This window comes from Patagioenas fasciata, chromosome 34 (genome assembly GCF_037038585.1).
Source record: "Patagioenas fasciata isolate bPatFas1 chromosome 34, bPatFas1.hap1, whole genome shotgun sequence".
NCBI classification, from domain to species: Eukaryota; Metazoa; Chordata; class Aves; order Columbiformes; family Columbidae; genus Patagioenas; species Patagioenas fasciata.
The window spans coordinates 3,760,361-3,783,664 of NC_092553.1; the positions used below are offsets into that span (position 1 = coordinate 3,760,361).

A 23,304-nucleotide genomic window follows, 5' to 3' on the forward strand; every position below is an offset into this window, starting at 1 on the left:
CAAGCGCTGCGCTGGTTGGCCGAGGCGCTTCCGCCCGGCTGCTAGTCCTTTTCTACTGGCCGTCGCATCCGGTCACCTGCGCGGTGCTGATTGGCGGCGCGGAGAGGGCTTCCGGGTCACGCTCCCGCAGTGGCGGTGCAGTCGGCGGGATGGAGCTGGAGCGGATCGGTGGGGCTGCGGGAAATGGGGGGCCCGGGGGTCCGGAGGGGGTTGGGGGGTCCTGAGTGGTCCTGGGGGGCTCGGGGGGGGGGGGTTGGGAGTCCTGACCCCCCCCCCCGCTGTGTCCCCCCAGCGCTGCCCCCCCCGGAGCTGCCGTTGGCGCTGCTGGAATTGGGCGGTTCCGGCCGCTTCGAGCTGCGCGTGGGGGCCCCCCCGGGAGGGGGCGGGGCCACGGTGAGTACCCCCCCCCCCCCCCCCCCCCCCCGATATTGGGGACCCCCCCCTGGTGCCCCCAACCCCCCCTTGGAATCGCCCGACCCCTCTAATTCACCTGGGGGGGGACACGTGATCCCCTCCCTGATAACACGTGACACCCCGCCCTAGCTGCCCTGGGGGGTCCCCCCCTTTGTGCCCCCCCCGCGGGAGGAGCTGGAGCGGCTGCTTTTGGGGTCCCCGGAGTGGCTGCCCCCCCACCACCATGAACGGGCCCCAAGGTACAGGGGGGCCCCAAAATCTGGGGGGGTGGGGGTGTCACAGGGGTCAGGGGGGTCCCCGAAATCTTGGGGGGGGTCACAGGGATCGGGGGGTCCCCAGAATCTTGGGGGGCTGGTTGAGTCTGGGGGGGGCTGGAAGTTGGGGGGGGCTCCCAAAATTATGGGGGAACTGGTTGAGTCTGGGGGGCCCCAAAACCGGGGAGGGGGGGGGTTTGGGGAGTGCCCATGGCAGTGGGGGGGTGTTTTTTGGGGGGGGTTTGTGGGGGTGCCTGGGGGAGTTTGGGGGTGACCACACCCCCTCCCCCAATTTTCCCTCCCTCCCCCTTTAGGGCGTGGCAGCGCAGCCCCTCCCCCCAGCGGCTCTTTGCCTTGGACCCCACACCCGTTGGGGGGGGGCTGAGGGCTCAGAGGGACCCCAAAACCGGCCAGATCTGGGGGTTCACTGAGGTAGGGGGGCTGGGGCCGGGGGGGATTTGGGGGGAAATTGGGGGGGATTTGGGGGTCTTGGGGGGGATTTAAGGGGGCAAGGGGGGGTTGCTGGTTATGGGGGGGTCTGGGACATGGTGGGGGGGGTAAAATGGGGGGTTGCAGGAATGGGGGTCAATGGGGGGGGTCTGGAGCCCTTGGGGGGGGTTGGGATCCTCTGGGGGTTCCTGACCCCCCCAATTTCCCCCCCAGGAGCTCCTCCCGGCCGTGGGGCTGAGCCCCCAGAACTCGCTGTCCCTGCGCCGCCCCCCGGCCCCCCCGGGGCTGAGCCTGCGGGGCTGCGGCACCGCCTTCCCCTTCTGCCCAGGTACGGACCACAAAACACCCCCAATACACCCCAAAATACACCTGAACACCCCCCCAAATACACCCAGACACCGCCTTCCCCTTCTGCCCAGGTACGGACCACGAAACACCCCCAATACACCCCAAAATACACCTGAACACCCCCCCAAATACACCCAGACACTGCCTTCCCCTTCTGCCCAGGTACGGACCCCAAATGCACCCCTAAATACACCTGAACACCCCCCAAATACACCCCAAATACACCCAGACACCGCCTTCCCCTTCTGCCCAGGTACGGACCCCAAATGCACCCCTAAATACACCTGAACACCCCCCAAATACACCCCAAATACACCCAGACACCGCCTTCCCCTTCTGCCCAGGTACGGACCACAAATGCACCCCTAAATACACCTGAACACCCCCCAAATACACCCCAAATACACCCAGACACCGCCTTCCCCTTCTGCCCAGGTACGGACCACGAAACACCCCCAATACACCCCAAAATACACCTGAACACCCCCCAAAATACACCCCAAATACACCCAGACACTGCCTTCCCCTTCTGCCCAGGTACGGACCACGAAACACCCACAATACACCCCAAAATACACCTGAACACCCCCCAAAATACACCCCAAATACACCCAGACACTGCCTTCCCCTTCTGCCCGGGTATGGACCACAAATGCACCCCTAAATACACCTGAACACCCCCCAAATACGCCCCAAATACACCCAGACACCGCCTTCCCCTTCTGCCCAGGTACGGACCACAAACCACCCCCAATACACCCCAAAATACACCTGAACACCCCCCAAAATACACCCCAAATACACCCAGACACTGCCTTCCCCTTCTGCCCAGGTACGGACCACAAATGCACCCCTAAATACACCTGAACACCCCCCAAATACACCCCAAATACACCCAGACACCACCTTCCCCTTCTGCCCAGGTACGGACCACGAAACACCCACAATACACCCCAAAATACACCTGAACGCCCCCCCCAAATACACCCCAAATACGCTCAGACACCGCCTTCCCCTTCTGTCCAGGGATGGACCCCCCAAACACCCCCAATACACCCCAAAATACACCTGAACACCCCCCCAAAGTACACCCAGACACCCCTCAAAATGCACCTGAACACCCCCAAAATACACCCTGAAACACCCCCAAATGCACCCCCAAATACACCCGGACACCCCCCCAAAATGCACCCGAACCCCCCCCAACCCCCTCTCCCCCCAGAGGAGCTGGAGGAGCCGCCCCCCCCGCAGCCCCACGACCCCCCCGGGGGTGAAGACGACGTCGACTTTGACACCGGTACGACCCGCCCCCCATTTTTGGGGTATCCCCCCCACTTTTGGGGTGTTGCCCCCCACTTTTGTGCTCCCCCTCCATTTTGTCCCCCCTCCATTAATTAAGCTCTTTTGCCCCCCCAGATTTGCTCACAACCCCCCCCGGGATGAAATGCGGGGTCCAGTTTCAACCACCAGGTACGGAGGGGGGGGCCAATTTTACCCCTGGGGGGGCCCAAAAAGCCGCCCCTGTACCCCGTGTACCCCCATTTTTGGGGGGTTCACATTGTGCCCCCCCAGCGCGGGGGGGCCCCGTTTCTCTCTCCACCCTCATCCAGACCTTGGATGCCTTTGACCTGGGGGGGACCCCCGAAATTCCCCCCCACATCGGGGGGGTCCCCGACGCCCCTCCCCCCGCCCCCGGGGGGGGCTCAGCGGGCGCCCCTCCCCCCGCTTCGCCTCCCCCCTCCCCCTCCCCCGTGGAGCCGGAGAAGCCGCAGGTGGGTGGGGGAAGGGGGGGTGTTTGGGGGGTGGGGGTGCAGTGACCCCCCCTGACCCTGTGACCCCCCAGGGGACAGAGGGGACCCCCGAGGGGGAGGGGGAGCCCTGGGCCGTTGTCATCGACACCGCGACCCCCGTCCCCGACTTCGAGACCCTGGTGCCTGACCCGGCCATCAAGGTGGGGGGGGGAACGATGGGGGGTTGGGGACACTGGGTGGGGGTGGGGACACTTGGGGACATTGGGGGTTTGAGGGCACTGAGGGGGTTGGGGACACTGAGGGGGTTGGGGGCACTTGGGGACATTGGGAGTTTGGGGGCACTGTGGGGGCTTTGGGGACACTGGGGGGGTTGGGGAAACTGTGGGGGTTGGGGGCACTTGGGGACATTGGGGGGGTGGGGACATTGGGGGGGTTGGGGGCACTTGGGGACATTGGGGGGGTGGGGACATTGGGGGGGTTGGGGGCACTTGGGGACATTGTGGGGGTGGGGACATTGGGGGGGTTGGGGGCACTTGGGGACATTGGGGGGCTGGGGACATTGGGGGGGCTGGGGGCACTTGGGGACATTGGGGGGGTTGGGGGCACTTGGGGACATTGTGGGGGTGGGGACATTGGGGGGGTTGGGGGCACTTGGGGACATTGGGGGGCTGGGGACATTGGGGGGGTTGGGGGCACCTGGGGCCATTGGGTGGGGTTTGGGGACACTGGGGGGGTGTTTGGGGATGCTGGGGGGTGCTGTCCCCACGGTGCGTGTGTGTCTGTCTGTCTCAACAGTGTGTGTCTGTCTGTCTTATGGTGTCCGTCTGTCCCATGGTCTGCGTCTGTTTGTCCTGTGGTGTCTGTCTGTCCGTCCCATGGTGTCTGCGTGTCCGATGGTGTCTGTCCGTCTGTCCCGTGGTGTCCGTCTGTCCCACGGTGTCTGTCTGTCCCGTGGTGTGCGTCTGTTCGTTCTATGTTGTCTGTCCGTCCCATGGTGTCTGTGTGTCCCATGGTGTCCGTCCGTCTGTCCCATGGTGTCTGTGTGTCCCATGGTGTCCGTCCGTCTGTCCCATGGTGTCTGTCCGTCCCATGGCGTCTGTGTGTCCCATGGTGTCTGTGTGTCCGTCCCATGGTGTCTGTCTGTCCCACGGTGTGCGTGTGTCCCATGGTGTCTGTCTGTCTGTCGCACGGTGTCTGTGTGTCCCACGGTGTCTGTTTGTCTCACGGTGTGCGTGTGTCCCATGGTGTCTGTCTGTCCCACGGTGTCTGTCTGCCTGTCCGACGGTGTCTGTCTGTTTGTCCCATGGTGTCTGTGTGTCCCACGGTGTTTGTCTGTCTGTCCCATGGTGTCTGTCTGTCCGTCCCACGGTGTCTGTCCGTCCCACGGTGTCTGTCCGTCTGTCCCACGGTGTCTGTCTGTGTGTCCCACGGTGTCTGTCCGTGTGTCCCACGGTGTCTGTCTGTGTGTCCCACGGTGTCTGTCCGTCTGTCCCACGGTGTCCGTGTGTCCCACGGTGTCTGTCCGTCTGTCCCACGGTGTCTGTGCGTGTGTCCCACGGTGTCTGTGCGTGTGTCCCACGGTGTCTGTCCGTGTGTCCCCGCGCAGTGGCCGTTCCGGCCGGATCCGTTCCAGCAGCGCGCGGTGCTGAGCCTGGAGCGGGGTCACTCGGTGCTGGTCGCCGCCCACACCTCGGCCGGGAAAACCGCGGTGGCCGAGTACGGGATCGCCCTGGGACGGCGCCACCTCACGCGGTGAGGGGGGCCCCAAAATGGGGGGCGGTCCCCAAAGCCTGGGGTGGGCTTCCAAAACCCACGAGGGGCCCTGAAACCCGGGGGGGGTCCTTGAAACCTGGGGGGGTCCTTGAAACCCGGGGGGGGGTCCTGAAACCCAGTGGGGGGGGTCCTTGAGACCTGGTGGGGGGGTCCTGAAACCCAGTGGGGGGTCCTTGAAACCCAGGGGGGAATCCTTGAAACCCCCGGGGGGGGCCCTGAAACCCTGGAGGGGGTCCTCGAAACCGGGGGGGGGAGGGGGGGGTCCTTGAAACCCGGGGGGGGCCCTGAAACCCAGTGGGGGGGTCCTTGAAACTCGTGGGGAGAGCCCTGAAACCCGGGAGGGGGTCCTTGAAACCTGGGGGGGTCCTTGAAACCCGAGGGGGGGCCCTGAAACCCAGTGGGGGGGTCCTTGAAACTCGTGGGCAGGACCCTGAAACCCGGGGGGGGGTCCTTGAAACCCAAGGGGGGGCCATGAAACCTGGGGGGGTCCTTGAAACATGGGGTGGGGGGCCCTGAAACCTAGTTGGGGGTCCTTGAAACCGGGGAGGGTACCGTGAAACTGAGCGAGCGGGTTCTTGAAACCCCGGGGGGGGGACCCTGAAACCCTGGAGGGGGTTCCTCGAAGCCTGGGGGAAGGGGGATGTGGGGGTCCTTGAAACCCTGGGGGGGGGGGCCTGAAACCCGGGGGGGTCCTTGAAACCCGGGGGGGGGGGGGTGCCCTGAAACCTAGTGGGGGGTCCTTGAAACTGGGGAGGGGGACCCTGAAACTGAGCGGGGGAGGGGGGGGGAGGGGCGGTCCTTGAAACCCTGGGGGGGTCCTTGAAACCCCAGGGGGGGACCCTGAAACCCTGGAGGGGGTCCTTGAAACCGGGGGGGGGGGGGCCTGAAACCCAGGTGGGGGTCCTTGAAACTGGGGAAGGGGCCCTGAAACCCAGTGGGGGGGCCCTGAAACCCGGTGGGGAGTTCTTGAAACCCGGGGGTTCCCCAAGCCGGGGGGTCCCCAAGCCGGGGGGTCCCCAAGTTGGGGGGTCCCTAACCTCCCACCCCCAGGACCATCTACACCTCGCCCATCAAGGCGCTTTCCAACCAGAAATTCCGCGAGTTCCGGGAGACCTTTGGGGACGTGGGGCTGGTGACGGGGGACGTGACGCTGCGCCCCGAGGCCGCCTGCCTCGTCATGACCACCGAGATCCTGCGGTGACAATGGGGACACACCTGGGGACATGGGGGGGGTGTCCCCGTGGGGGTTGGGGACACTGGGGACGTGACGCTGCGCCCCGAGGCCGCCTGCCTCCTCATGACCACCGAGATCCTGCGGTGACAATGGGGACATGGGGGGACACCAGGGGGACATGCGTGATGCCGGTGACGCGGGTGACATGGGTGATGGGGTGACACAGGTGACACCGGTGACACGGGTGATGCGAGTGATACGGTGACGTGGGGGGACACGGGTGATGGGAGACACAGGTGACACGGTGACACAGGTGACACGGTGACACAGGTGACACGTTGCTGTCCCCAGGTCCATGCTGTACAACGGCTCCGACGTGATCCGCGAGCTCGAGTGGGTGATTTTCGACGAGGTTCATTACATCAACGACGAGGAGGTAACGGGGGGACACGGGGGACACGGGGGACGTTGGGGACATGGGGGACACTGGGACAGCTGTGACGCCCCAGTGTCCCCAGCGTCCCCAGCGGGGGGTGATGCGGGGACACTGGGGATGTTTGGGACACTGGGGACACTGTGACCCCCCTGACCGTGTCCCCATTGTCCCCGTTGTCCCAGCGGGGGGTGGTGTGGGGACACTGGGGACACTGTGACCCCCCTGACCGTGTCCCCATTGTCCCCGTTGTCCCAGCGGGGGGTGGTGTGGGGACACTGGGGACACTGTGACCCCCCTGACCGTGTCCCCAATGTCCCCGTTGTCCCAGCGGGGGGTGGTGTGGGGACACTGGGGACACTGTGACCCCCCTGACCGTGTCCCCAATGTCCCCGTTGTCCCCACAGCGGGGGGTGGTGTGGGAGGAGGCGCTGATCCTGCTGCCCCCCCACGTGAAGCTGATCCTGCTCAGCGCCACCATCCCCAACGCCCTCGAGTTCGCGCAGTGGGTGGGGTACGTGGGACATGGGGGGACACGGGGGGGGACATGGGGGGGACACAGGGGGATATTGGGGGGGGTCATGGGGGGGGACACGGGGGAGGGGACACCAAGGCGGGGATGACATGGGGGGGTCTCTGGGGGGGGCACGGGGAGGGGACACGGTGGGGGGGGTTGGGGCGTCGTGGGGATGGGGGATGGGACCCCGCAGTGGCCCCGCCCCCCAGCCTCGTTCCCGCCCCGTTCCCAGGCGCACCAAGCGCCGCCGGATCCGCGTGATCAGCACCGCGCGCCGCCCGGTGCCGCTCGAGCACTTCCTGTTCCTGGGGGGCGGGGCCGCCGCCGAGGACACGCCCACCGGGTCAGAGGACACGCCCACCGGGCCCAAGGACACGCCCCCCGGGATGTTCCTGCTCATGGACCGGCGGGGGACGTTCCACACCCAGGGGTGAGTGAGTGACCCATAGAGACCCATAACTGATCCACGGGCACCCATAGGGACCCATAACTCAACCATAACTGATGCACGGGGACCCATAGGGACCCATAACTGAGCCATAGCTGATTCACGGGGACCCATAGGGACCCATAGAGACCCATAACTGATCCACGGGGACCCATAGGGACCCATAGAGACCCATAACTGATCCACGGGGACCCATAGGGACCCATAACTGAGCCGTAACTGACTCATGGGAACCCATAGGGACCCATAGAGACCCCTAATTGAGCCGTAACTGACCTATGGGGACCCATAGGAACCCATAACTGAGCCATAATTGATTCACGGGGACCTATAGGGAGCCATAGCTGAGCTATAACTGACCCATAGAGACCCATAACTGAGCTATAACTGACGCATGGGGACCTATAGGAACTCATAGAGACCCATAATTGAGCTGTAACTGACTCATGGGGACCCATAGGGACCCATAACCGACCCATAGAGATCCACAGGGGGCCATGGGAACCCCCAAGGGCTCATAAGAACCCATAGGCAGCATAGAGACCCATGGAGAACATAGGGACCCAGACCCCTCTCAGCCCCCCAGCTGCCCCCCATCTCCCCACATCTCCCCCCATCTCCCCCTAGATACTATGCAGCGGTAGCAGCACAGAAGGCGCAGAGCAGCAAACAGGGGCTGAGCTGTGGGGCCCGGACCCACAACCCGGGGGGCAACATCGCACAGGTTTGGGGAGTCGGGGGCACTTGTGGGGCTGGGGGGCGATTATGGGGTTGAGAGGCAGTTGGGGGGTGTTGGGGGCAGTTATGGGGCTGGGGGGGCAGTTATGGGGCTGAGGGCACTTGGGGGCTGGAGGGGGTAGGGTGTGGGATTGAGGGGCAGTTGTGGGGCTGGGGGGCACTTGTGGGGCCGGAGGGGTTGGTTGGGGGGCTGGACGGGGGACTGGGGGGGTTCAGAGGGGGGTTGGGGTCCCCAGTGTCCCCCTGTCCCAGCTCCCTGTCTCCGTGTCCGTCTGTCCCCGGCCCGGTCCGCGTGTCTGTCCCCATGCCCGTGTCCGTCTGTCCGTCCGCAGGCCCGGTCCGTCTGTCTGTCCCTGCTGCGGGTGCTGCGGGGGCGGGGGCTGCTCCCGGCCGTCGTGTTCTCGTTCTCCCGGGGGGGCTGCACCGCGCTGGCCCAGGGGCTGCGGGGACCCAGCCTGGTGACCCCGGACGAGCGGCGCCGCATCCACGGGCTCCTGCACCGCTGGCTCCAGCGCCTGCGCGGGGGCGACCGGGAGCTGCCACAGGTGACGTGGGGACATGGGGGTATGGGGACATGGGGGGACACAGGGGACACGGGGGGATGTGGGGCTGCCCCCCTGACCCCCGTTGCCCCCCAGGTGCTGTGGGTGTCGGAGCTGCTGGAGCGGGGGCTGGGCGTGCACCACGGGGGGCTCCTCCCGCTGCTCAAGGAGGTGGTGGAGCTGCTCTTCAGCATGGGGCTCATCAAGGTGGGCGCTTGGGGGGCGCCGTGGGGCTGGGGGGCAGCCACATCTCCCCCGCTCCCGCCCCACGTGCCCCCCACGCAGGTGCTGTTCGCCACCGAGACGTTCGCCATGGGGGTGAACATGCCGGCCCGCACCGTGGTGTTCGAGTCCCTGCGCAAACACGACGGGAGCGGCTTCCGGGACCTCCTGCCCGGTGCGGGGGGCCGGGGGCACAAAGTGTGGGGAGGTGTGGGGCGGGAGTGTGGGGAGGTGTGGGGCTGGGGGCAGCTGTGGGGGACGGGCCTGGGGGTCTCTGTGGGGCTCTGTGATCACTGCGAGTCTCTTTGGGTCACTATGGGTCTCTATGGGTATCTGCGGGTCTCTATGGGTCTCTGTGTGTATGTGTGGGTCAATCTGTGGGTCTGCCCCATAGCGGAGTACATCCAGATGTCGGGCCGGGCGGGACGCAGGGGCCTCGACGCCACCGGCACCGTGATCGTGCTGAGCCGGGGACCCCTCCCCGAGCTGAGCGACCTGCACAGGGTCCTCATGGTGCGTCCCCAATGTCCCCAGTGTCCCCAATGTCCCCAGTGTCACCCCTGAGCTGGGGACTTGCACAGGGTCCTCATGGTGCGTCCCCAATGTCCCCAGTGTCCCCAATGTCCCCAGTGTCACCCCTGAGCTGGGGACTTGCACAGGGTCCTCATGGTGCGTCCCCAATGTCCCCAGTGTCCCCAATGTCCCCAGTGTCACCCCTGAGCTGGGGACTTGCACAGGGTCCTCATGGTGCGTCCCCAATGTCCCCAATGTCACCCCCAGTGTCCCCAATGTCCCCAGTGTCACCCCTGAGCTGAGGACCTGCACAGGGTGCTCATGGTGGGTCCCCAATGTCCCCAAGTGTCCCCAGGGTGTCCCAGGTATCCTCCACATGTCCCCATGTGCCCCAGGGTGTCCCCGTTGCACCCCGCGGTGTCCTGACGTGTCACTTGTCCCCAAGGTGTCCCCAGGGTGTCCCAGGTATCCGCCACATGTCCCCATGTGCCCCCAGGGTGTCCCTTTGCACCCTGCAGTGTCCCCAGGGTGTCCCCACGTGTCCCCTTGCACCCCAGGGTGTCCCCACGTGTCCCCACGTGTCCCCGCTGTCCCTGTCCCCAGGGCCGCCCCGCGCCGCTGCAGTCGCGGTTCCGCGTCACCTACTCGATGCTGCTGAACCTGCTGCGGGTGACGGGGACGTCCCCGATGTCCCCAACGCGGCTCATGCGCCGCAGCTTCGCCGAGGAGCCTGCGCGCAGGGACACGGAGGTGGGCACGGGGACGCGGGGGGATGGGGACAGTGGGACATTGGGGACAATGGGGGACAATGGGACACAGTGATGAGGTGGGGACAATGGGGGGATATGGGACATGAGGACAATGAGTCGTGGTGGTGGGACTGTGGGGACAATGGGTCATGGTGGTGGGACAGGGACACAATGTGGGGGACATGGGGGACGATGTGGGGGACACGGACAATGTGGGGGACACGGGGGACGATGTGGGGGACACGGGGGACGATGTGGGGGACACAGGGGACGATGTGGGGGACATGGGGGACAATGTGGGGGACACGGACAATGTGGGGGACACGGGGGACAATGTGGGGGACACGGGGGACGATGTGGGGGACACGGGGGACGATGTGGGGGACAGGGGGGATGATGTGGGGGACATGGGGGACAATGTGGGGGACACGGGGGACGATGTGGGGGACAGGGGGAGAGCAGGGGCAGTGGGCACATTGGGGGTATGGGACATGGGGACATTGGGGACAACGTGGGGATATGGGACTTGGGGCCACCGTGGGGCTATGGGACATTGGGGACGATGGGGACGGGGGGCACGCTGTGACTGTCCCCGTTGTCCCCAGGCCCAGAGCCGCCGCGCGGCCGAGCTGCGGGTGACCCTGGGGACAATGGGGGACCCCGAGGAGCCCGGGGGGGCCATGGCCGACCTGCCCCGGTACCACCGGACCGTGGGGACCCTGCGGGCCACGCGGGGACAGCTGCACGTGAGGACAGACCGGGGGACACGGGGACAGACGGGGACACCTGGGCTCACCCCTGGGTCCTGGTGCCCCCACTCTGAGCGGGGGCGCCGGGGGGGCTGGGAGGTGTCCTGAGGGGTTTGGGGTCCCTGGGGGGAGCTGGGCTGTCCCCATGTGTCCCCATGTGTCCCCATGTGTCCCCATGTGTCCCCATGTGTCCCCATGTCCTGTGTCCCCAGTGCCGCATGGGCGAGTCCCCAGGGGGGCTGGGGTCCCTGTGGTGGGTTTGGGGTCCCTGGGGGTGTCCCCATGTCGTATGTCCCCATGTGTGCCCATGTCTCCCTGTCCTGTGTCCCCATGTGTGCCCATGTCTCCCTGTCCTGTGTCCCCATGTGTCCCCACGTCCCCATGTCTGTGTCCCCATGTCCTGTGTCCCCGTGCGTCCCCATGCGTCCCCATGTCCCCATGCGTCCCCATGTCCCCATATGTCCCCATGCGTCCCCATGTCCCCATGCGTCCCCATGTCCCCATATGTCCCCATGCGTCCCCATGTCCCCATGCGTCCCCATGTCCCCATATGTCCCCATGCGTCCCCATGTCCCCATGTGTCCCCGTGTCCCCATGTGTCCCCGTGTCCCCATGTGTCCCCGTGTCCCCATGTCCCCATGCGTCCCCCTGTGTCCCCGTGTCCCCGTGTCCCCTGTCTGTGTCCCCATGTCCCTATGTGTCCCCCTGTGTCCCCATGTCCCCTGTCTGTGTCTCCGTGTCCCCCCGTGTCCCCCCGTGTCCCCCCGTGTCCCCATGCGTCCCCATGCGTCCCCATGCGTCCCCATGCGTCCCCATGTCCCCTGTCTGTGTCCCCGTGTCCCTATGTGTCCCCCTGTGTCCCCATGTGTCCCCGTGTCCCCATGTCCCCTGTCTGTGTCCCCATGTCCCCATGTGTCCCCATGTCCCCTGTCTGTGTCCCCATGTCCCCATGTGTCCCCATGTGTCCCCCTGTGTCCCCCTGTGTCCCCATGTCCCCTGTCTGTGTCCCCATGTCCCCCTGTGTCCCCATGTCCCCTGTCTGTGTCCCCATGTCCCCATGCGTCCCCCCGTGTCCCCATGCGTCCCCCTGTGTCCCCATGTCCCCTGTCTGTGTCCCCATGTCCCCATGTGTCCCCATGTGTCCCCCTGTGTCCCCCGGTGTCCCCATGTCCCCTGTCTGTGTCCCCATGTCCCCATGTGTCCCCATGTGTCCCCCTGTGTCCCCCTGTGTCCCCATGTCCCCTGTCTGTGTCCCCATGTGTCCCCCTGTGTCCCCCTGTGTCCCCATGTCCCCTGTCTGTGTCCCCATGTGTCCCCATGCGTCCCCATGTCCCCCTGTGTCCCCATGTCCCCATGTCCCCCCATGTGTCCCCGTGTCCCCATGCGTCCCCCTGTGTCCCCATGTCCCCTGTCTGTGTCCCCCTGTGTCCCCCTGTGTCCCCTGTCTGTGTCCCCATGTCCCCTGTCTGTGTCCCCATGTCCCCCTGTGTCCCCATGCGTCCCCCTGTGTCCCCATGTCCCCTGTCTGTGTCCCCATGTCCCCTGTCTGTGTCCCCATGTCCCCGTCCCCATGTCCCCCTGTGTCCCCATGTCCCCTGTCTGTGTCCCCAGCGCCGCGTGGCCGAGTCCCCGGGGGGGCTGCGCGTCCTGGCCCCCGGGCGGGTGGTGATCGTGAGCACCCCCAGGCACCGCAACGCGCCGGGGCTCATCGTGCAGGTACCGAGCGCGCCCCCAAACGCCCCGAGCCCCACATCCCCCCAAATGCACCCCCAGACCCCTGAACCCCACATCCCCCCGAATGCGCCCCCAAACGCCCCGAGCCCCACATCCCCCCAAATGCGCCCCCAAACACCCCGAACCCCACATCCCCCCAAATGCGCCCCCAAACGCCCCGAACCCCACATCCCCCCAAATGCGCCCCCAAACGCCCCGAGCCCCACATCCCCCCAAATGCGCCCCCAAACGCCCCGAGCCCCACATCCCCCCAAATGCACCCCCAGACCCCTGAACCCCACATCCCCCCAAATGCGCCCCCAAACGCCCCGAGCCCCACATCCCCCCAAATGCACCCCCAGACCCCTGAACCCCACATCCCCCCGAATGCGCCCCCAAACGCCCCGAGCCCCACATCCCCCCAAATGCGCCCCCAAACGCCCCGAGCCCCACATCCCCCCAAATGCGCCCCCAAACACCCCGAACCCCACATCCCCCCAAATGCGCCCCCAAACGCCCCGAACCCCACATCCCCCCAAATGCGCCCCCAAACGCCCCGAGCCCCACATCCCCCCAAATGCGCCCCCAAACACCCCGAGCCCCACATCCCCCCAAATGCACCCCCAGACCCCTGAACCCCACATCCCCCCAAATGCGCCCCCAAACGCCCCGAGCCCCACATCCCCCCAAATGCGCCCCCAAACGCCCCGAACCCCACATCCCCCCAAATGCGCCCCCAAACGCCCCGAGCCCCACATCCCCCCAAATGCGCCCCCAAACGCCCCGAACCCCACATCCCCCCAAATGCGCCCCCAAACGCCCCGAGCCCCACATCCCCCCAAATGCGCCCCCAAACGCCCCGAACCCCACATCCCCCCAAATGCGCCCCCAAACGCCCCGAACCCCACATCCCCCCGAATGCGCCCCCAAACGCCCCGAACCCCACATCCCCCCAAATGCGCCCCCAAACGCCCCGAACCCCACATCCCCCCGAATGCGCCCCCAAACGCCCCGAACCCCACATCCCCCCAAATGCGCCCCCAAACGCCCCGAGCCCCACATCCCCCCGAATGCGCCCCCAAACGCCCCGAACCCCACATCCCCCCGAATGCGCCCCCAAACGCCCCGAACCCCACATCCCCCCAAATGCGCCCCCAAACGCCCCGAGCCCCACATCCCCCCAAATGCGCCCCCAAACGCCCCGAGCCCCACATCCCCCCAAATGCGCCCCCAAACGCCCCGAACCCCACATCCCCCCAAATGCACCCCCAGACCCCTGAACCCCACATCCCCCCAAATGCGCCCCCAAACGCCCCGAGCCCCACATCCCCCCAAATGCGCCCCCAAACGCCCCGAGCCCCACATCCCCCCAAATGCGCCCCCAAACGCCCTGAACCCCACATCCCCCCAAATGCACCCCCAGACCCCTGAACCCCACATCCCCCCAAATGCGCCCCCAAACGCCCCGAACCCCACATCCCCCCAAATGCGCCCCCAAACACGCCCCGAACCCCACATCCCCCCAAATGCGCCCCCAAACGCCCCGAACCCCACATCCCCCCAAATGCGCCCCCAAACGCCCCGAGCCCCACATCCCCCCAAATGCGCCCCCAAACGCCCCGAGCCCCACATCCCCCCAAATGCGCCCCCAAACGCCCCGAGCCCCACATCCCCCCAAATGCGCCCCCAAACGCCCCGAGCCCCACATCCCCCCAAATGCGCCCCCAAACGCCCCGAACCCCACATCCCCCCAAATGCGCCCCCAAACGCCCCGAACCCCACATCCCCCCAAATGCGCCCCCAAACGCCCCGAACCCCACATCCCCCCAAATGCGCCCCCAAACGCCCCGAACCCCACATCCCCCCAAATGCGCCCCCAAACGCCCTGAACCCCACATCCCCCCAAATGCGCCCCCAAACACCCCGAACCCCACATCCCCCCAAATGCGCCCCCAAACGCCCCGAGCCCCACATCCCCCCAAATGCGCCCCCAAACACCCCGAGCCCCACATCCCCCCAAATGCACCCCCAGACCCCTGAACCCCACATCCCCCCAAATGCGCCCCCAAACGCCCCGAGCCCCACATCCCCCCAAATGCGCCCCCAAACGCCCCGAACCCCACATCCCCCCAAATGCGCCCCCAAACGCCCCGAGCCCCACATCCCCCCAAATGCGCCCCCAAACGCCCCGAACCCCACATCCCCCCAAATGCGCCCCCAAACACGCCCCGAACCCCACATCCCCCCAAATGCACCCCCAGACCCCTGAACCCCCCTGTATCCCCCCAAATGCACCCCCAGACTCCCAACCCCCCCCATGTCCCCCCAAAATGCACCCCCAGACCCCCCATATCCCATGTCCCCCCAAACCCCCCCCCCAAAGCCCAGGGCCCCCAGACCCCGTTGACCCCCAGGTGAACCCCGGCCCCCCCGGCCCCACGTTCACGGTTCTGGTGCTGAGCGAGCGGCGCCCGGCGGGGGGGGCGCGGGACCCCCCCGATGTCCCCGATGTCCCCTACCCCGAGGACCTGCTGCTCACCCGCCTCTTCCTGCCTGAGGGTGAGTGCGGGGGGGCAAGGGCCCCGGGACGCCTGGGTCCCTCATTTTGGGGGGTGGGTCCCTAAAATCCTGGGTGCCACCCTGGACGCCTGGGGGGTCTTGGGGGTCCCCCCGGACGCCTGGGTCCCTCCCGGACGCCTGGGTCCCCCCAGGCCCGTGCGGCCCCGCGCTGGAGCAGCTGCAGCCGGAGGATTTCGGGGGGGTCACCACCAGGACGCTGCGCGTGGACCCCCAGGCGCTGCTGCAGGAGCTGCGGCCCCCCCGGGGGGGCGCCCACAGGTGGGGGGGGGGCCGGGGCGGGGGTCCCGGGGGGGGATTTGGGGGTCGCCGTGAATATCGGGGTCCCCTCGTCCCCCCAGGTCGCCCCCCCCCGCCCCCCTGGTGGCCTCGGTGCTGCAGGAGCTGCAGCGGCTGGCGGGGGGGGGCGGGGCGGGGGGCGTGGCCCTGCTGCCCCCCCCTCTGCGCGACCCCGACTCCGTGACCCTGGCGGCCGCCGCCCGCGACCTGGAGGCCGCGCTGGGGGCGTTCGAGTGCGTGCGGAGCCCCCGCTTCCCGCAGCAGGTGGGGGGGCAGCGCGGGGGTGGGGACACTGCAGGGGGTCAGGGAGGTCAGGGGTGGGGACACTGGGGGGGGGGTCAGGGGGGTCAGGGGTGGGGACACTGGGGGGTCGGGGGGGTCAGGGGTGGGGACGCTGGGGGGTCAGGGGGGTCAGGGGTGGGGACGCTGGGGGGTCAGGGGGGTTGGGGGGGTCAGGGGTGGGGACACTGGGGGGTCGGGGGGGTCAGGGGTGGGGACGCTGGGGGGTCAGGGGGGTTGGGGGGGTCAGGGGTGGGGACACTGGGGGGTCAGGGGGGTTGGGGGGGTCAGGGGTGGGGACACTGGGGGGTCGGGGGGGTCAGGGGTGGGGACGCTGGGGGGTCAGGGGGGTTGGGGGGGTCAGGGGTGGGGACACTGGGGGGTCAGGGGGGTTGGGGGGGTCAGGGGTGGGGACACTGCGGGGGGGGTCAGAGGGGTCGGGGTGGGGACACTGGGGGGGTCAGGGGGCTCAGGGGTGGGGACGCTGGGGGGTCAGGGGGGTTTGGGGGGCTCAGGGATGGGGACACTGGAGGGGCTCAGGGGTGGGGACACTGGGGGTCTCAGGAGTGGGGACACTGGGGGGTCAGGGGGGTCAGGGGTGGGGACGCTGGGGTGTCAGGGGCTCAGGGGTGGGGACACTGGGGGGTCAGGGGGGTTGGGGGGGTCAGGGGTGGGGACACAGGGGGGTTGGGGGGGTCAGGGGTGGGGACACTGGGGGGTCAGGGGGTCAGGGGTGGGGACACTGGGGGGTCAGGGGCTCAGGGGTGGGGTCACTGGGGGTCACGAGCTGCCCCCCAGTACTCGCAGTTTGCGCGGCGGCAGCGGCTGCGGGAGGAGCTGGAGCAGCTCGAGTTCCGGCTCTCGGACCAATCCCTGTCCCTGCTGCCCCAGTACCAGCAGCGCATGGAGGTCAGCGCCGCTGTCCCTGTCCCCGTGTCCCCCCTCACCCCCCCGTGTCCCCCATCCCTGTCCCCGTGTCCCCCCTCACCCCCCCGTGTCCCCCATCCCTGTCCCCGTGTCCCCCCTCACCCCCCCGTGTCCCCCATCCCTGTCCCTGCTGCCCCAGTACCAGCAGCGCATGGAGGTCAGCGCCACTGTCCCTGTCCCCGTGTCCCCCCTCACCCCCCCGTGTCCCCCATCCCTGTCCCTGTGTCCCCCCTCACCCCCCCGTGTCCCCCGTCCCTGTCCCCGTGTCCCCCCTCACCCCCCCGTGTCCCCATCCCTGTCCCCGTGTCCCCCCTCACCCCCCCGTGTCCCCCATCCCTGTCCCCGTGTCCCCCCTCACCCCCCCGTGTCCCCCATCCCTGTCCCTGCTGCCCCAGTACCAGCAGCGCATGGAGGTCAGCGCCACTGTCCCTGGCCCCGTGTCCCCCCTCACCGCCCCGTGTCCCCCATCCCTGTCCCCGTGTCCCCCCTCACCCCCCCGTGTCCCCCCTCACCCCCCCGTGTCCCCCATCCCTGTCCCCGTGTCCCCCCTCACCCCCCCGTGTCCCCCCTCACCCCCCCGTGTCCCCTTCCCTGTCCCCGTGTCCCCCCTCACCCCCCCGTGTCCCCATCCCTGTCCCCGTGTCCCCCCTCACCCCCCGTGTCCCCATCCCTGTCCCTGCTGCCCCAGTACCGGCAGCGCATGGAGGTTTGGCGCTGTCACCCATGTCCCTGTGACCCCTGTGTCCCCATGTCCCCCCACATCCCTGTGTCCCCGTGTCCCCATTACCCCCATGTCCCGATTACCCCCATGTCCCTCTTGTCTACAGTGTCCCCATTGTCTCCATGTCCCCATTGTCCGCATGTCCCCATGAGTGTCTGCATGTCCCCATGAGTGTCCCCATTGCTGTCCCCGTGTCCCCATTGCTGTCCCTGTGTCCCCATTGGTGTCCCCATGTCCCCATTGCTGTCCCCATGATGTTTCCATTGCTGTCCCCATGTCCCCATTGCTGTCCCCATGATGTTTCCATTGCTGTCCCCATGTCCCCATTGGTGTCCCCATGTCCCCATTGCTGTCCCCGTGTCCCCATTGGTGTCCCCATGTCCCCATTGCTGTCCCCATGATGTCCCCATTGCTGTCCCTATGTCCCCATTGCTGTCTCCATGTCCCCATTGCTGTCCCCATGTCCCCATTGGTGTCCCCATGTCCCCATTGCTGTCCCCATGTCCCACAGGTGCTGCGCTCCCTGGGTCTGGTGTCCCCGCAGGGGTCGCTGTCCCTGGGGGGCCGCGTGGCGGCGCTGCTGTCCCCGTGTCCCCATTGCTGTCCCCATGTCCCCATTGCTGTCCCCATGTCCCCATTGGTGTCCCCATGTCCCCATTGCTGTCCCCATGTCCCCATTGCTGTCCCCATGTCCCACAGGTGCTGCGCTCCCTGGGTCTGGTGTCCCCGCAGGGGTCGCTGTCCCTGGGGGGCCGCGTGGCGGCGCTGCTGTCCCCATGTCCCCATTGCTGTCCCCATGTCCCCATTGCTGTCCCCGTGTCCCCATTACTGTCCCCATGTCCCCATTGCTGTCCCCATGTCCCCATTACTGTCCCCGTGTCCCCATTACTGTCCCAATGTCCCCATTGCTGTCCCCGTGTCCCCATTGCTGTCCTCATGTCCCCATTGCTGTCCCCATGTCCCACAGGTGCTGCGCTCCCTGGGTCTGGTGTCCCCGCAGGGGTCGCTGTCCCTGGGGGGCCGCGTGGCGGCGCTGCTGTCCCCATGTCCCCATTGCTGTCCCCATGTCCCCATTGCTGTCCCCATGTCCCCATTACTGTCCCCGTGTCCCCATTACTGTCCCAATGTCCCCATTGCTGTCCCCATGTCCCCATTGCTGTCCCCATGTCCCCATTGCTGTCCCCATGTCCCACAGGTGCTGCGCTCCCTGGGTCTGGTGTCCCCGCAGGGGTCACTGTCCCTGGGGGGCCGCGTGGCGGCGCTGCTGTCCCCATGTCCCCATTGCTGTCCCCATGTCCCCATTGCTGTCCCCGTGTCCCCATTGCTGTCCCCATGTCCCCATTGCTGTCCCCATGTCCCCATTACTGTCCCCATGTCCCCATTGCTGTCCCCATGTCCCCATTACTGTCCCCGTGTCCCCATTACTGTCCCAATGTCCCCATTGCTGTCCCCGTGTCCCCATTGCTGTCCCCATGTCCCCATTGCTGTCCCCGTGTCCCCATTGCTGTCCCCGTGTCCCCATTGCTGTCCCTGTGTCCCCATTGGTGTCCCCATGTCCCCATTGCTGTCCCCATGATGTTTCCATTGCTGTCCCCATGTCCCCATTGTTGTCCCCATGATGTTTCCATTGCTGTCCCCATGTCCCCATTGCTGTCCCCATGATGTTTCCATTGCTGTCCCCATGTCCCCATTGGTGTCCCCATGTCCCCATTGCTGTCCCCGTGTCCCCATTGCTGTCCCCATGTCCCCATTGCTGTCCCCATGATGTCCCCATTGCTGTCCCTATGTCCCCATTGCTGTCTCCATGTCCCCATTGCTGTCCCCATGTCCCCATTGCTGTCCCCATGTCCCACAGGTGCTGCGCTCCCTGGGTCTGGTGTCCCCGCAGGGGTCGCTGTCCCTGGGGGGCCGCGTGGCGGCGCTGCTGTCCCCGTGTCCCCATTGCTGTCCCCGTGTCCCCATTGCTGTCCCCATGTCCCCATTGCTGTCCCCGTGTCCCCATTGCTGTCCCCGTGTCCCCATTGCTGTCCCTGTGTCCCCATTGCTGTCCCCGTGTCCCCATTGCTGTCCCTGTGTCCCCATTGCTGTCCCCGTGTCCCCATTGCTGTCCCCATGTCCCCATTGCTGTCCCCGTGTCCCACAGGTGCTGCGCTCCCTGGGTCTGGTGTCCCCGCAGGGGTCGCTGTCCCTGGGGGCCCGCGTGGCGGCGCTGCTGTCCCCATGTCCCCATTGCTGTCTCCATGTCCCCATTGCTGTCCCCGTGTCCCCATTGCTGTCTCCATGTCCCCATTGCTGTCCCCGTGTCCCCATTGCTGTCCCCATGTCCCCATTGCTGTCCCCATGTCCCCATTGCTGTCCCCATGTCCCACAGGTGCTGCGCTCCCTGGGTCTGGTGTCCCCGCAGGGGTCGCTGTCCCTGGGGGGCCGCGTGGCGGCGCTGCTGTCCCCGTGTCCCCATTGCTGTCCCCGTGTCCCCATTGGTGTCCCCATGTCCCCATTGCTGTCCCCATGTCCCCATTGCTGTCCCCATTGGCAGGTGCTGCGCTCCCTGGGTCTGGTGTCCCCGCAGGGGTCGCTGTCCCTGGGGGGCCGCGTGGCGGCGCTGCTGTCCCCATGTCCCCATTGCTGTCCCCGTGTCCCCATTGGTGTCCCCATGTCCCCATTGGTGTCCCCATGTCCCCATTGCTGTCCCCGTGTCCCCATTGCTGTCCCCATGTCCCCATTGCTGTCCCCATGTCCCACAGGTGCTGCGCTCCCTGGGTCTGGTGTCCCCGCAGGGGTCGCTGTCCCTGGGGGGCCGCGTGGCGGCGCTGCTGTCCCCGTGTCCCCATTGCTGTCCCCATGTCCCCATTGCTGTCCCCGTGTCCCCATTGCTGTCCCCATGTCCCCATTGCTGTCCCCGTGTCCCACAGGTGCTGCGCTCCCTGGGTCTGGTGTCCCCGCAGGGGTCGCTGTCCCTGGGGGGCCGCGTGGCGGCGCTGCTGTCGCCGCCGGAGCCGCTGCTGGCGGAGCTGCTGCTGCAGAACGCGCTGGGGCCGCTGCGGCCCGAGGAGAGCGCGGCGCTGCTGGCGGCCACGCTGGGGGGGCCGCGCGGGGACCCCCCCCCGCGCCTGCCCCGCGCGCTGCTGCAGGTGGGCGGGGCTACGGGGCTGGGCGGGGCTATGTGGGGTGGGAGGGGCTACGGGGGCTGGGGGGGCTATGGGGGGGTCTGGGGCTCGTTGGGAGTTATTGGGGTTCCCGGGAGGTCTGGGAGGCTGGGGATGAATTTAGGGGGGGTCACGGGGATTTTGGGGATGTACAGGGGGTTGTGTCCCCATGTCCCCTGTCCCCTGTCCCCAGGCCGTGTCCCTGACCCTGTCCCCTGTCCCCAATGCCCCCAGGCCGTGTCCCTGACCCTGTCCCCTGTCCCCAGGCTGTGTCCCTGACCCTGACCCTGTCCCCAATGTCCCCAGGCCGTGTCCCTGACCCTGACCCCTGTCCCCTGTCCCCAGGCCGTGTCCCTGACCCTGTCCCCTGTCCCCAATGTCCCCAGGCCGTGTCCCTGACCCTGTCCCCAATGTCCCCAGGCCGTGTCCCTGACCCTGTCCCCAGGCCGTGTCCCTGACCCTGACCCTGTCCCCAATGTCCCCAGGCCGTGTCCCAGCTCCGCGCCATCGCCCAGCGCCTGGGGCGGCTCCAGGAGGCCGCGGGGCTCCCCGAGGGCCCCGAGGAGCTCGAGTCCCAGTTGGGCTGCGGCCTCGTGGAGGCGGCGTACGAGTGGGCGCGGGGGATGGTGAGGCCGCGTGGCCGTGTCCGTGTGTCCCCGTGTCCGTGTGTCCCCATATCCGTGTGTCCCCGTGTCCGTGTGTCCCCATGTCCCCCGTGTCTGTGTGTCCCCATGTCCGTGTGTCCCCATGTCCCCCGTGTCCGTGTGTCCCCATGTCCGTGTGTCCCCATATCCGTGTGTCCCCGTGTCCGTGTGTCCCCATGTCCCCCGTGTCTGTGTGTCCCCATGTCCGTGTGTCCCCATGTCCCCCGTGTCCGTGTGTCCCCATGTCCGTGTGTCCCCGTGTCCCCCGTGTCCGTGTGTCCCCGTGTCCGTGTGTCCCCATGTCCGTGTGTCCCCGTGTCCCCCGTGTCCGTGTGTCCCGCTGTGTCCCACATGTCCGTGTGTCCCCATGTCCGTGTCCCCCATGTCCCCCGTGTCCGTGTGTCCCACTGTGTGCCACATGTCCATGTGTCCATGTCCGTGTGTCCCCTATGTCCGTGTGTCTCCCCGTGTACCCCGTGTCCCCATGTGTCCCGCTGTGTCCCACATGTCCGTGTGTCCCCCATGTCCGTGTGTCTCCCCGTGTACCCCGTGTCCCCATGTATCCCATGTCCGTGTGTCCCACTGTGTCCCACATGCCCATGTGTCCGTGTCCGTGTGTCCCCGTGTCCCCCTGTGTCCGTGTGTCCCGCATGTCCGTGTGTCTCCCCGTGTCCGTGTGTCCTCATGTCCCCCTGTGTCTGTGTGTCCCCCATGTCCGTGTGTCCCCCCGTGTCCCCCGTGTCCGTGTGTCCCCCATGTCCCCCGTGTCCCCGCATGTCCGTGTGTCCCCATGTCCCCCATGTCTGTGTCCGTGTATCCGTGTCCCCCATATCCCCCATGTCTGTGGCCATGTGTCCCGTGTGTCCCCCATGTCCCCCGTGTCCGCGTGTCCCGCTGTGTCCCACATGTCCGTGTGTCCGTGTCTGTGTGTCCCCATGTCCCCCTGTGTCCGTGCGTCCCCCTGTCCCCCATGTCTGTGTCCCCGTGTCCGTGTGTCCCCGTGTCCCCTCATGTCCGTGCGTCCGTGTCCCCGCAGCCGTTCTCCGAGGTCACGCGGCTGACGGAGGTGGAGGAGGGGACCCTGGTGCGGTGCCTCCAGCGCCTGGACGAGCGGCTCCGGCAGCTCCGCGGGGCCGCGCGGATCCTGGGGGACCCGGCGCTGGCGGCCAAGCTGGAGACGGCGACGGCGCAGACGCGCAGGGACGTGGTGGTCACGGCCAGCCTGTACACGCAGTGACCCCTGACCCCTCCGTGACCCCTGATCCCTCTGTGACGCGCAGGGACGTGGTGGTCACGGCCAGCCTGTACACGCAGTGACCCCTGACCCCTCCGTGACCCCTGACCCCTCTGTGACGCGCAGGGACGTGGTGGTCACCGCCAGCCTGTACACGCAGTGACCCCTGACCCCTCCGTGACCCCTGACCCCTCTGTGACGCGCAGGGACGTGGTGGTCACGGCCAGCCTGTACACGCAGTGACCCCTGACCCCTCCGTGACCCCTGACCCCTCTGTGACGCGCAGGGACGTGGTGGTCACCGCCAGCCTCTACACGCAGTGACCCCTTGGTGACCCCTGACCCCTCGGTGACCTCTGACCACGTGTGACTCTGACCCTCCCCGCCCCAGCCGGACACTGTGATTGGCTGAGACCTGACCAGACTGAGGGCGGGGCTACGGCAAACCCCACCCTTCAAATGGCAACAGCACGGGGTGGGGGGCGGGCGGGGGCCATGTCAGCCCCTCCCCCCGGGGATCCCCAGTGCTGGGGGGGGAGGGGAAGGAAAAGCAGCATTGAAAGAGATAAAACCAGGGGTTTTCCCCCAAAATCTGGTCCATTTTCGCCACTGAAGCTTCAGGTCCTGACCCCCCCTCCGCAGGAATCCCCGCCCACAGGGGGCGGGGCCAGGCAGGAATCCCCACCCCCGGGAGCACCGGAAGAACCACG

At 67.4% G+C, this 23,304-nt stretch overlaps 1 protein-coding gene across 1 annotated transcript; it reads left to right on the forward strand.

Annotated features, from left to right (window-relative positions):
• The first annotated feature begins 91 nt into the window (after nt 1–91).
• Nucleotides 92–23,189, forward strand: SKIC2 (SKI2 subunit of superkiller complex). The gene is made up of 29 exons (XM_071800946.1): nt 92–168; nt 293–393; nt 544–653; nt 983–1,100; nt 1,332–1,446; nt 2,689–2,763; nt 2,883–2,936; nt 3,039–3,238; nt 3,310–3,417; nt 4,824–4,969; nt 6,041–6,187; nt 6,516–6,600; nt 7,005–7,111; nt 7,347–7,544; nt 8,190–8,286; nt 8,633–8,845; nt 8,939–9,049; nt 9,128–9,239; nt 9,459–9,577; nt 10,181–10,327; nt 10,932–11,072; nt 12,687–12,791; nt 15,203–15,347; nt 15,500–15,626; nt 15,707–15,908; nt 16,722–16,832; nt 20,484–20,702; nt 21,203–21,343; nt 22,398–23,189. Exons 1-29 carry the CDS (start codon nt 150–152, stop codon nt 22,596–22,598), a joined length of 3,774 nt encoding a protein of 1,257 aa, XP_071657047.1. The 5' UTR covers nt 92–149; the 3' UTR covers nt 22,599–23,189.
• Nucleotides 23,190–23,304: the final 115 nt, after the last annotated feature.